The sequence below is a fragment of the Amblyomma mixtum genome, chromosome 7, assembly GCF_055824585.1.
Source record: "Amblyomma mixtum isolate Tamu chromosome 7, ASM5582458v1, whole genome shotgun sequence".
NCBI classification, from domain to species: domain Eukaryota; kingdom Metazoa; phylum Arthropoda; class Arachnida; order Ixodida; family Ixodidae; genus Amblyomma; species Amblyomma mixtum.
In genome coordinates, this window is record NC_143018.1 from 138,489,894 (window position 1) to 138,504,101 (window position 14,208).

Consider the following 14,208-nt stretch of genomic DNA (forward strand, 5'->3'; position numbering starts at 1 on the left):
TGACTGCCAAACCTTAGTAACCACTATGTGACGATAACATCGCATGCTTCACATCATTCTAATGTCACATGCTTCTAATAGACGAACAGGCTGACCTGTAAGCCACTGACCTGAACTATTTATTGAACTGATTTGTGTGTAGAATAACTGGGACAGCTCTGCGGCGGCTCAAGGAGCACTTGCACAGCTGGGTGTCCTGAATCACCTGAATCACCGACGATCTCGGCAGCACTAACTTTCCACTTCAATTGAAGATGTGGAGGTCATCGGAGAGGTTCGTTGTGGCGACTAGAGAATGTTAAGTTCACGAATTAGCTTAGATTTGAAGCTGGAACGGAGAAAACAAGTGAAACGCGAGACCAAAAACAAGATCGCTGAAAGTGGGAACGTAGACGAATTCAGGATTTCACTGCAGAACAGATATTCCGCTGTAACTGACAAAGAAAACTGTGATGTTGGAACAATGAAGGATAATATCACAGCTATCGGTACGAAGTGCGCCGTAGAAGTAGGTGGTAGGATAGTTGGGCAGGGTACCCACAAGCTATCTCAGGAGACGAAAGGTCGTATTAGGAAACACCGAAGCATGAGGGGGCGTGTAACTCTACTTACAGAATGGAACTAGCAGAGTTAATAAAGTTAATAAATGAGTGCAAGGTAACCGACATCTGGAAATTTAATCTAGAGAGACTCGAGGATGCTCTAAAGAGCGAAGGTAGCCTAAAAGCGGTGTAGAGGAAATTAGGCTTAGGTAAAGCCAGGTGTACTCGTTCAAAGACAAAGAGGGCAATGTCATTAACAAAATGGGCAAGACACTTAAAATAGCCGAGAGTTCTGCACAAATCTATAAAGACGCCAATGCAATCAGAACGATAATGAGGCAGAAAGTATTGCAAAGCAAAGATACATCCCGCCTGTAAAGGAAGAGGAAGTAAAGAAAGCATTAGGATCAATGGAAAGGGGAAAGGGAAGCCGGTGGTGAGGATCAGGTAACAGCAGATTTCTTGAAGGATGGAGAAGAGATTGTGCCCTAAAAACTTGCCACCCTGTATACGCAATGCCTGTGACTTTGAGCGTACCTAGATCTTGGAAAAACGCTAACATTATCTTAAAACATAAGAAAGGAGACGCCAAAGACTTGAAGAATTACAGACGGATCAGCTTATGGTCTGTTGCCTACAAGGTATTCACTAAGGTATTCGCTGATAGGGTCAGGACAACCTTGGACTTTAGTCAGCCAAATGATCAGGCAGGCTTTCATAAAGGATACTCGACAATAGATCATATTCACGCTAACAATCATGTGATAGAGAAATGCGACGAATATAATCAGCCCCTATATTAAGTGTTCATTCGACTGAGCAGAAACCTCAGCAATCAGCAGGCATTGCGGAATCAGGGTGTAGAAGAGTGTTACGTGAAAATATTGAAAGATATTTATAACGATTGCACAGCTACCATAGTCAGCCATAAAATCAGCAATTCCGATAAGGAAAGGTGTCCAGCAGGGAAACACGATTTCGCCTACGCTATTCACTGCCTGTTTACAGGAGGTATTCCGGGGCCTGAAGTGGGAACAGTTGGGGATAAGAGTTAATGGACAATATCTAAGTAATCTGCGATTCGCTGATGACATTGGTTTGCTAAGAAACTCAGGACATGAACTGCAAAGCATGATCAAAGAATTAGACTGGCAGAGCAGAAAGATTGGGCTAAAAATTAGCATGCAGAAAACCAAAGTAATGCTAAACAATCTAGCAAGGGAACAGCAGTTCGCATTTGGTAACGAGGTGCTGGAAGTATTAAGAAATAATGTCTGCTTAGGGCAGGTAGTAACGACTGATCCGGATAATAAGAGAGTACTAACTCCAAAAATAAAAATGGGGTGTGGCACATATGGAAATTTCTCACAGATCACGAACGGCAGTTCACCGATATTCCCGCGAGTAAATTATATCACAGGCCTATCTTACCGGTGCTCACCTATTTGTTAACTTGGAGGCTAACGAACAGTGTTCAGCTTAAGTTGGGGGCAACGCCGCAAGCTATGCAAAGAAAAATGATAGGTGTAGCGTTGAGAGATCGGAAGCTGGTGAAGTGGGGGAGGGTACAAACGCTGCTTAATGACATCCCGGTCGCAATGAAGAGGAAGTAATGGGCTTAGGCAGGGCATGTGATGCGAAGGCGAGCCTATGCGCTGGTCCTTAAGGGTAATGGAGTGAATTCTGAAAGAAGGCAAGCGTAGCAGGGGCGGCAGAAATTTAGGTAGACGGAGCAGATTAAGGAATTTGCGGGAATAGCGTGGCCGCAATTTGCAAAAGGACAGGGTTAATTGGGGAGACATGGGAGAGGCCTTTGCCCTGCAGTGGGCGCCAGGCTGATGATGGTGAACATTCAAGGTGACAAAGTCCTCTTAGAGGTGTGTGTGTTTTACAACTCCATGATCGCTATCATCATTAAGTAGATTATGCTGGGCATGAAATAATTTCTTACAGATCTCGTTATCTGTACCGTGGCAAACAAATGTGCTTAATTTGTGTGCCAGTGGCCTTGAACATGAGACACAAAAATAAGGTATTAGAAAGCTTCGCGCCATTGTAATTTTAAGGCGGTATTTGTCCTGGTATTAGAGTACACAGCAGGAATCAACTGCGCATCCCTCTCACCACGAAAAAATGATAATTCACGAGGAAAGGCCACGTTCTCCAAGAAGAGAATGATAACCTGCATCCTACTAGTAATACAATGTTAGCTTAGAGTGAAAACTCAAAAGAAAACATTCGACAGAAGTCTCTCTGGTTGGGAAATTTAATGTTAGGAGAAGGTAAGTGACGCCAACCAAGTGAAATACAGGAAAAACACGACGTTTCGGGACCGGCTCGGCCCCTTCTTCACGGTGTGACTACGGGCGAGCGCAGCTTGCCTTTTTAAGCCCCTGCGTGAAGGACCTCCGGGTCAATGGCCGCAGCCCATGGACATAGGATGAGGGGAGAGTCCCCAGGGAACGATTAACATTCTCCCGTGTTTGCTGCATGTGCCACGACTCGAGTAGAAGCCTCCTGCGTGGAATAGCTTCCGTTTCCAATACAAAGTGACACAAAGTTTTATAATCGTAGGTGGTTGTCTTTGATACCGGATGGAGATTCTACTCTTTCGGTTCACGTGGTAGAATGGCTGAAGTGCTATTTCTTACGGTCGTGACAAGTATGGATGAAGTGTTTTGGCATTTCGCTTGTGTTTTAAACGCAGTTCCATCCACTTCTGAGGTGGATAAAATAGTTTAAAAAGGATATGTCGGTAAGTGTACAGTTGTTTTGTTTATTTTGTCTTGTGAAGTTTTATGTTTTGATGTTTTAGGTTTTTTATAGTTAATTGGAGAGACATGGGAGAGGCCTCTGCCCTGCATTGGCCTACTCAGGCTGATGATGGTGATAATGGTGATGATGTACGTTATAGAGAATGGCTTGATGACAAACGCATTTGAGGTTAAGGGCTCTTTTCGCATGCCACGTGGAGACAAAGCATGGTAGAGATTAAAAATATAAATCATATTTTTCTCTCAGAATGAATAAGTCCCGGTGTGTTAACAGTACTGAGTAACGAGCTAGACACTGGTAATGGTGGCCAGGTAATATAATTACGTCGCAAAGCGGTGATAAGTCCCAAATCGGTGATATTTCTGGTGACACGAAATTTTACTTCGCCTCTGTGACTAGCGCTTGCGTCGCCGAAGTATCTTATCTGAAAACATCACACGTCACGAGTGCCACACATTACTGCGGGAGCTCGAGTTTCATTATCAAGTTGTACCTGTTGTAAAAGAGTGGTGAATGAAACAAGAGACTCACCAGTCTAAATCTTGAAGCTAGTACGTTCAAGCGAAGAAATTCTTCCTTGCAAGACAGAACCAAGCTTGTGGCAAGCTTCATAGCTCTTCCATTTTCCCACGGACCTGGAGGGTGCATAGAAATGGCATCATAACGAAGATGTAGAACTGGAGCCTTCAGAATAACGAAAGTATACTGCGCAGAAATAAAAGCATTATCTGTGTAAATTCAACATTTATCGTATCCGTACTCGTAGTGATTGTCCGCTCAGCAAGTCGTTGAGGATCCTCTTCTCGGCACATCCTCTCCGTGGCATCTCCTGCATTCCGTTCTCTTGCTCTTAGACGCAAATGTCTTGATGTAGCTTTAGTAATGTCACTTGATATTTGACATGAGCCGTGTGCTTTACTTCCACGAAAACCGGTATTACTATGCCTCAAAAAGAACCTCAAAACCTGAAAAAATCCCATTTTCAAAAATTGGTGACGATCTTCCCGAAACTCCAGGTATATGTGCCCCTAGGATAGAGTGGCATGCAAGCATGCCCATGGTTGCGGTTTTGGGACAAAGATTGTGACTCCGCAATTGTCACACAATTATGGGGCACTTGCCTTCGAATCTGTGTGAGATGTACCACTGAACTCGTACTAGCAAAGTTGTTTAGCCGTCAAAAACGGTATCGAACCACCGACCCACAAATGCATGATGTCTATGGGAGCAGTTCGATCGCAAGCTGATTGTCGGTTGCAAAGCGGCAATATTGTCACACTGTAGTGACGACAATACAGTGGTAACGAAGACAGCAACAAGACTTGCAAACAAAGCTCTTTATTTGGGCTGACTTCCTCTCGCAAAGAAACTAAACAGCACGGCAGCGGCATAAGCACCAATCGTGCTCGTCAGTCGTCCAGCTGCGAATACCCGCGGCTCGCTGCATCCCTTAATATAAAGCCGCCAAGGAAACCTCCAGACAACAGGTCAAAATGAACTACAGTAACCTGGAAGAACGCAGATATAGTTCTTCATGGATGCGATCGATCGAGATTAGTCCAGTCGCTTCTCGCGTCACGAACGAAAATGATAACGCCCCGTTCCTGTGGCCTTGAGCGAGAACTAACGGACACTGCAATGATACATGGCGTTAGCCTCCTCTCAAAAAGCATCACCTCGATGCTTTAAAATGAAAATAAACCCCGAAATTGTAATCTTCGAGTCCTTTGAAGTTCATAATAAGGTTTAAGGCGTACGACATGTACGACTTCAGGCCGTGTTCGTCGTCGCTGAGATGCTGTCGTGTCGTCGGGGATGACTTCATTGTCTAGGCCACCGATGCGGCGGAGGACCATGCACGGGCCAAAGTAGCGTCGCAGCAACTTTTCACTCAATCCACGGCAGCGAATTGGTGTGCATATCCAAACACGATCAAATGGCTTGTAATCAATCAATCAATCAATCATTCTTTATTTTTCCCGGAAAGAACTTTAATTGTCTCCTGGGCTAAAAGCTGGGTGAGCAGCTTGACGAGACCCAGGAGACCATTACATGGCAGAGCAGTGAAGTTGAGAAAAAAAAATAATGTGAATATATAGCAATGTACACTTCTTGTGTGTATATCTGTGCTACGTAGTGTTAAAAATGCCAGAGATGAGAGTAAGTTCTTGACATCAGTAGAGGAAAAAAAGAATGTTTGGAGTAATCGATACTTGTATAAGTTATCAACCTTTATGATGTTAAAGGAAACAAACGCATCTTTAGTACTGGCTGTTGGTTCGATATTTCCAATTTAGCGGATAACCTTCTTTTGTAACAAATGAAGTTTGTCTAAGTTTGTCTTTGTTGTTGTGGCCCATACCAACTGACAGTAGTTTAAATAGGAATTGAATAAAGCATTATAGACTTGGAGTTTAGCTTTTACTGGAAGCAGTCTCCGACAACTCGATATCATGCCTGCAACTGAGGATAGTTTTTTCCTAAGATAGTGAGTGTGTGCATCCCAGCTTAAGTACTGAGAAAAATGTACACCTCAGGATTTTATGAACGGCCAGAATTTCTATATTATGACACTGAAAATTAATAGACTGATGTATTTCAACAGGTTTATTTCGGGCACAGAATATCGTTGTTTTTGTTTTCATTGTATTTATTTTAATTACTTTGAGCTGAGACCATATGGATAACTTCTGAGGACTTCATTGCATTTTATTATTAGTCGGTCCACATTGTACTCGGGTATAAGTATGGCACTGTCGTCAGCATATATTATAAATTGAACCGTGGCATCTATGTTTACAAGATCATTTATATAAGTATTGAATAATAACGGTCCTAATATGCTACCTTGTGGAACGCCGTGAGTAATTGTTAGGAGGGAGGACATATAACCGTTTACATATTGTTGGGACTTTGGCATCCCACCGTTGGGACTGGGAGTCCGAGCCAGGAAACGGTCGAGGCAACGGTGAGTAAAAGGACGTTTATGTACAGTATGTACAAGGGCTTTTACATGATACAAGGGCCAAGAGCACCACGGGCGAGCACAAAGAAGAAGGGCGGCCCCGGCGGCGAGCGTAGCTCCGGCGTGATGGCTCTTCTGCCGCCCGTCTGCTGCTCGGGTTCAGCGCGGCTCCGTTTTTATAGCCGCTGGTAACGGTTACGGCAGCCAGCCGTTCAAATCCTCCAATCACTGGCCACCGTTCAAATTAGACCAATGGTCGAGAGCCGGCGAGCGGCGGAGGAGTTCGCACCGACGGAGAGGAGGAGAGGAGGAAGGGTCCGTGTCGGCGCCGCGGCGTCGGGGTGAGTCACGCTGCATGTCGCGACTTGTCCGAGAAAGTCTGGGCCTGCTTTGAGCGTCGGCGAGCGCGCAGCGCTTGTTTCCAGGGGGGCCAGCCAGCGAAATGGGAGCTCCGGCACTACAGCACCACCGCCGCCAGACAATGCGCCACGAAGACGAGCTACTTCCGCGTGGCTCGGATGCGGGGCGCGCTCGTACGCCAGGCTCCTCCAAGTTCTCGTCCGGTGTTCAGCCGCAGGTAGCTCCAGGCTCCTTCCCGAGAACGGGTCCCTCTCGTCAGGACAGGATCACTGCTCCGCAGCTTAGTCGCCCAGGTGACTGGATCAGCTTCGCTCGGTCCTTCGGAAGAGCTTGCTTCTCAGCATCGATCGTTGATCGTTATGCATGTTGCGAAGAATCGACCGACAACAGGCAACACCCAACACGAGCAAGTGCCATCCGTCACCCGTCAAAACACCAGACTTCAATGTCACAAAACTCTGTTGGCTACATTTCTGTCCCCTTTTTGTTCCCTCTCCAACAAGAGACACATGTGGGATACGAGAACTTGAAAGTAATAAACTCACACAAAGTGTCAAGCACATGAAACACTCGGAATGAAATGAATGCAAAATAAATTTGCTCTCTTGAGATCACTCGGCCAGAAAACACTTAGCTGAGGCCACAAATGAGGACATCAATTTTGCCCCGATTTACGAGCGAACTTGACAACCGTTCGCGAAGAGACAAAATGTAGGTCACGAGGAGGCGAAGGCAGCCTTGCTTAGAACGCACGGCTTAGTGCGTCTACGCCAGCGTTTAGCTCGGTTAAACTACACCCGGCACCGCGGAAGCTAATGACTCTGCCTCTTTCGCTGTAGCTGCGCTTTTCTCTCTCTCTCTACTACCGTGGAAGCTAATGTCTCTGCCTCTTTTGCGGTAGACGCGCTTTTCTTTCTCTCTGTACTTGTCTTTCCAGTTTCTACGGACGGTACAGTACGAGTGTGATTTGTTTTCTCTTACTGACGACTTATCCCGTTCTTTGCGCTTCGCGCGCCAGTCGCGACGTCCAATAGCGAGTGCGCAACGCTTCCGGTGGGACCTTCCTTTCTTTTTCTTTGTTTTTGGCGGCAAGTGAGACCTTCCACGAGTCTTTAATTTCTCGCGCACCTGTTTGCCTTTCCGCTCGATGTGTGGTTCGCCTCTACCCAGCCTGTTGATTTTACGCGTACTGGAGAGCGTTATCTTGACACGCGGCTTCCCATCGCGATAACCGTACTTGTCCGAGCACTCCAGTGGTTTCTTCTGGCCAATTCCCTTGCTCCTGTCACTGCGGCCTCGTACAATCTTTCGCTCTTTGAGCCGTACACGCGTTTTCCTTGCGCGCGCGTGCCGCTCTCTGTGGGAGCGCGGTTTCTCCCGTGAATGCAGCGGAAAGCGAGATCCCGCGTGAGAGCACGTGCCTTTGCGCGTCTTGCTCTCTCTGTGCTGGCGGCAAGATTCACACTTGTCCCGCTCCTTAATTTTTCGCCTCACGGGCAGCGCTCTCTTGTATCTCGGTTTCCTCCCAAGATACTCTCTCCCGCACGAATACTTGTACGATTTCTTTTTGCAGTTTATTCGACTGCTCAAATCTATGTGCCTCGACACACTGATGCGCTTCGCTTTGTGCGATAGCGACGCCTCGAACACTTCTTTAGCTCTGATTCTGACTCTAGTTTCAGGGCTAACAACGTGAATGACTTTACTGAAGTCATTTTGCCGGCGACGTTGGCGCTTCCGATGGTGGCAACCCGTCTCCGCGCGCTTGCCCTTTCTCTCTTTTCGGCGGCGACCGTCTTTCTTATGCCTTCCTTTCATCTTTCGGCGGCACCACTCTTTCTTTTGCCTGCCTTTCATCGTCTTTCGGTGACAGCTCTCTCTCTCGAGCTTGCCTTTACTGTCCTTTCGGCGGCAGGACTGTTTGTCGGTCAAATTGTGGTGATAGCTCACTTTTCGGAACTGGCTGTTACTTTCCTTCCGGTTGCAGCTTTCTTGCTCATGCTTTCCTATCATTTTCTCCTGAGGAAGCACATGCTGCTTTCGTCGCCTAGGTTCCTGTTCGCTGACAATGTCACTATGATTCTCAGCCGATTCACGTGCGCTACCTAGATCAGACCTGTCTTTGGCGCCTTCACTAAGTTCCTCAAAGCTGCGCTCTTCCTGCTCCGCGTCTCTGAGTGCGCATTCGTCCTCATCTTTCTCGGAAGGAACGACGTCTACAGCTCCCATGTAGTCTGGGAGGTTCTGTACTCCACTGTCGTCCAGCACCTTGGCTTCTACAGGCGCGGACGAACCAGTGTTTACTCCTGACATTAGTGTTGACACGCAGCTCGCGTCGTGCTCATGACGCGTTTCAGCCGATTGCGGATGAGGGTCGGCTCTGCTCTCAGTCGCGGTGTTCTCGCTACTGCAGCTGCTTTCTGGAATATCGCAAAGCTCAGAGCAGTGCGAAAGCACGGGACTCGTTTCGCCTCGCTCGCTAGAGACACCAACGCACAACTCAGCGTCTGCAAACTCTACATGCGTCCGTATCCGTTGATCGGAAGTCTCAGGTTTCTGCATTTCTGTTGAATGCGATGCACAACACGGTGTGTCATCCTCGTTTACTTCGCTTGCGTCGGCGCAGGCGTTTTCATTAATGTCCAGATGGACGTCCTCTTTGCCCTGTTCGGCAACTTCTCCTGCTTTCGACACGCTAGGAGATTCGCTTTCCGGTAACTCCGCCACAATTTCAATGGGAGAGACCTCTGTAAGTGCATCGTCCGATGCTGTGACTACCTTATCCGATGGTATAGAGGTTTTCTCGGTTGGCGAATGCGGGACAATTCCCTCTGTTACAGCAGCAGTCACATCTGCCACGTACGAATTACCTTCCTTTGTGCCGCACTGGCAGGGCTGCTCTACAGCGACGCATTCTACCTCTGTGTCACGATCTTCCGACCCTTCAGCATTTTCGAGCCACTCTAAAATGTCGGCTTTAAACTGGTAGGGAAAATCGTAAAACGATGAGGTGTTATTCTCTCGCAGGTACCTTTGGCGAAGGTCCAGCGGTGACACGTTATACCTCGTCAGTAAGAAGCTTTTCAGCTCATCGTAGTCCGCCAAGCCGCCGTTCAACAGGCGCTTGACAACGTCATACGCTTCGCTGGAAAGCAGGGCTAACAACTTCTGGGCCCAAAAATTACGCTCAACGCGCTTTCTCTCGCAGACGCTCTCAAACTCCGCCAAATATTTCGCCATATCCTCGGCGATCACGAAGGGCCGTGGCCTGTCTCTCGGCTGTCGACTATTAGTCTCATTCACAACGGATAATGTTTCATATCTCTCGAAACTCATCTCATGCGCTTCAAGCTCGAGGCCCCTCAGTTTACTGACGCGAGCACGCCGTTTTGCCTCAAGCTGCTTCTGTTTTTCGGCCTCTTCGTGCTCACGGCGTTCTGTGATCTCTTCCCACGCCTCATTGGCTTCCTCAGCCGTTACATCCTCCTTCCGCATGATCTCAAGAATTGCATGCTTTTGTTTTGCGGGGCCCAAATCAATGCCCAACTCTTCACAAATTTCGATGAGTTCCTTCACTTTGAAGTTCTCCATCGCGCACAATAGCCTCTTGTAGTTTGCTCTTTTCTTAGAATTCCCTTGCCGTTCACTACTATAGCGCTACTAGCATGACACGCGCAAGTAATTATTTCCAAAAACGCCTCGTTTACTCCCTCTGCACCAGCTTTCGTTTCAAAGCACTCCGACTTGGCTCGAAACAGCAAAGCTCTCTCCAGTGCAACACACACAGCCCTACTCTAGACTACAATCACGTGTGCTAGAGCAGTCTGGCGAATTGAGGGGAAAACATCAGGCACTCACCGCGCCGAGGTAGCTGACGCCGGTCGATCCCGCAGCTGCCACCACTGTTGGGTTTTGGCATCCCACCGCTGCCCCCACTGTTGGGACTTTGGCATCCCACCGTTGGGACTGGGAGTCCGAGCCAGGAAACGGTCGAGGCAACGGTGAGTAAAAGGACGTTTATGTACAGTATGTACAAGGGCTTTTACATGATACAAGGGCCAAGAGCACCACGAGCGAGCACAAAGAAGAAGGGCGGCCCCGGCGGCGAGCGTAGCTCCGGCGTGATGGCTCTTCTGCCGCCCGTCTGCTGCTCGGGTTCAGCGCGGCTCCGTTTTTATAGCCGCTGGTAACGGTTACGGCAGCCAGCCGTTCAAATCCTCCAATCACTGGCCACCGTTCAAATTAGACCAATGGTCGAGAGCCGGCGAGCGGCGGAGGAGTTCGCACCGACGGAGAGGAGGAGAGGAGGAAGGGTCCGTGTCGGCGCCGCGGCGTCGGGGTGAGTCACGCTGCATGTCGCGACTTGTCCGAGAAAGTCTGGGCCTGCTTTGAGCGTCGGCGAGCGCGCAGCGCTTGTTTCCAGGGGGGCCAGCCAGCGAAATGGGAGCTCCGGCACTACAATATACACACTGAGTCCTGTGGCTGAGGTAGGACTCCAGCGGGGCCAAACAATTACCGCGAATGCCATATGACTGCAGCTTACTAAGGAGCACTTTAGATGTAAGCAATCAAATGCCTTGCTGAAATCTACAAAAATGGCAGCAGTTAACAAATTATTTTCAATATTCCGCAAGATATTTTCTTTAAGTGCTAACAGAGCTGATTCCGTTGATCTGCCTTTCCTAAATCGCTATTGCGCAGCTGTGATAACGTTTTCTTTGTCGAAAAATTGTGTTATCCGAGTGAAAATGATTTTTTCAATTCCCTTGGAGAAGATAGGCAGCACAGATATTGGGCGGTAGTTAGTGGACAAGTTGCGTTCGCCACCTTTAAAAAGAACAGATACTCTGGCTGTTTTCATTTGCTCAGGAAAGGTTCCCGACTCTAGAATTAAATTAAAGATATGTGCAAGTACAGCACTAATTATCGGTAAAACGTACTTGACTGGTCTTATCTGCAGGTCGTGAATGTCTAATGATTTACTGTTCCGCAGGCACATAAAAGTACTGTATATCTCAGATTCATCAGTTGGCTGGAGGAATATAGTTTCAAACACTATGGTGCGAATTTGTGGAGGGGGTGCCATTACATGCGACAGCAGCGTTTACAAACTGATTATTGAAGTGTTCTACTAGAGCTTTGTCCCGTAATTCATTACCATCTACCATTACAGTATCTGGCGTATAATTTTTGCTCTCACGGCCGAGGACGTCGTTCATAGCCTTCCAAGGAATGTCTGGGCTCTGCCGGGCAACATGGGTAAATCGATGCTCGTAATATGCACACTTTGCCCGTCTAAGTTCACTGTTCACTTCGTTTCTGACTTTCTTAAATTCTTTTAAGGTTGTTTCTAAGCGTGTCTTCAAGAAAGAATGGTAGAGGCGGTTTTTGTTTGTAATTTTCTTTAAATGGTCTCGAGTTACCCATGGTTTCCTGGCTTTTTTTGAAGATTTGTGCACCTTCAATGGAAAATGCCTAGCGTACACACACACAAAACGAGTAATGAATTCATTATAGGCATCGTTAATATCCGTTTTATTGGTCACAGGTGACTAGTCTGGTGAAAGAAGGTCCTGTTGAAATGCCTGTAAACCATTCTGGGTGATGTGCTGAGCAATAAAGGACTGTTTTTGTTTGATAGATTTGGGTGAGTGGGTAGAATATGCCATGAAAACTGGACAATGATCACTTATGTCAGACGCAATAGTGCCAGAATTGTAAACAGTGGTATCGATATTAGTTACAAGGAGGTCAAGTACTGATGTTGTAGTTCTTGTGATACGAGTTGGCGTGATTATTAAATTTTTGAAACCTGATGAAACCAAAATGTCATTAAACTCGGAAACAGAATTGCATTCTTCAAGCATGTTAATATTAAAATCTCCAGCGCAGATCAGGCGAAGGTTACTATCACAAACATAGTCCAAAAAAGATTCATAAAATTTCATAAAGCGTGAAATATTACCAATCAGAGGGCGATATAGCACACAGATGACATCGCTCCTATTTTTGACGGTCACGATTTCATAGTCATCCGTTACAGTGCTGAAATCCGACAGCAGGCAACATTTCTTTTTTTTCTTGACAAGAACTGCCACGCCACCACCTCGTCTTACTGGACGATTAAGAAAAAAATTATCGTAGCCATATATATTTACCATTTTACAATCAGTTGAATACATGTCTCAGAAATCATAAGAATGTCAACTTTGAAGCGAAACTGATCCAAAAGCAGAGCAATATCATCCTCCTTGTTACCAACGGAGCGCGTGTTTATATGAATAACAGATTCGCACAAGGGGAAATCACATTTGACTTCGGTAGGTAAAGTGAGCTCTTGATAATTCATTGTGCAACTTATGCTCTGGCTTTGTAGAGTCATCATTCCTGTCCACTCTCGTCACGAGCCGATGTGTCGCCTATCTGCCTGGAAACAATCTTCTCGACATCACACTCCCTCGCTATCTGAATGATAGGCGTATTATCTGCTTGCTTCGCGAAAATCTTTCCGTTGTTCGTCCAAACTGATTTCCAGCTGTGTTCGTATTTCCTTTTCACGGTCATTCCAAGAAGTTTTTTCAGCGCTGGGCAAAGATGTTCATTTACATAAACTGCGGTTGTATCTTCGAAACCAAGGTCAGTGTTTGTGAACCGTTCATTCCTAGCCTTTCTCAAAACAGCATCACGCTTCGCTCGTGATCTAAACTGGACGACGATGTTGGTCTTGTTGACGTTTTTCTTTGTCGGAACGCGATGGCAGATTTCAATGTCGCTTTCCTCAATAGGCTCACTTATCAACGTGCCAATGTGGGACAGTATTTCGGGGAGTGATTCAGTTTCCTTCTTGATTACGCCTTGAATTTCAAGGTTGCTTTTTCTGGAATATTGCTCAGACTGAACAAGCCTGTATTCGAGATCGTCTATTTTGATTTCCAGGGATGAACACTTTGCGTGGAGAGTTTCATTTGCAACTCTTAGCTGCGTATTTTTTGCTACCTCATCGTCCAGCTTTTTTTCCAGGTCCTCAATTGTTTGATGTGCGAATTCCATACTCTGGGTTATATTTCTCTGCTCATTTTTCAGTTCTCGGATTTCACTTCGCAAGTCTCGTTCAAGGGACTCACGAAAAGCTTTGACTTCTTGTTTCAGTTCCTCCTTTAATTTAGCCCATTCAGTTCTCATGTCTTCCTTTAGTTTGCCTATTTCTTTACTCATGACCAAGGTGGCTAGTTTCTTTGCACAAAACAAAAAAAGAAGAGAAAAACCGGCACACAGAAACACGAAATGGAAACAATGCACTGGACACCCGTAACTACACTTGTAATGAGCGGTTTCTAGATTGGCAGCAGCGACGAAGCGTAGAACAGAAGTAGTCCAGTGGAAGTGTAAATTTCTTTTTTGCACTAACCTGCGATGAAAGTAGAAGAAGACTTAGCGAAGTGCACACACGCTTCACCGCTACTGCCAAGTGAAGGCTGTGGGGATGAAGGGGATCCTTTTGTAGGGTCCAGTCGAAGACGACTACGCAGGCGCAGACGAAGCAGCAAGTAGCAGGCGTACGTAGCC

At 46.7% G+C, this 14,208-nt stretch overlaps 1 protein-coding gene across 1 annotated transcript; it reads right to left on the minus strand.

Moving 5' to 3' along the window:
* Positions 1–13,023: 13,023 nt before the first annotated feature.
* LOC149337691 (uncharacterized) lies at positions 13,024–13,857 on the minus strand. The gene has a single exon (XM_089554493.1). The coding sequence runs from the start codon at positions 13,855–13,857 to the stop codon at positions 13,024–13,026; it is 834 nt and encodes a 277-aa protein (XP_089410619.1).
* Positions 13,858–14,208: the final 351 nt, after the last annotated feature.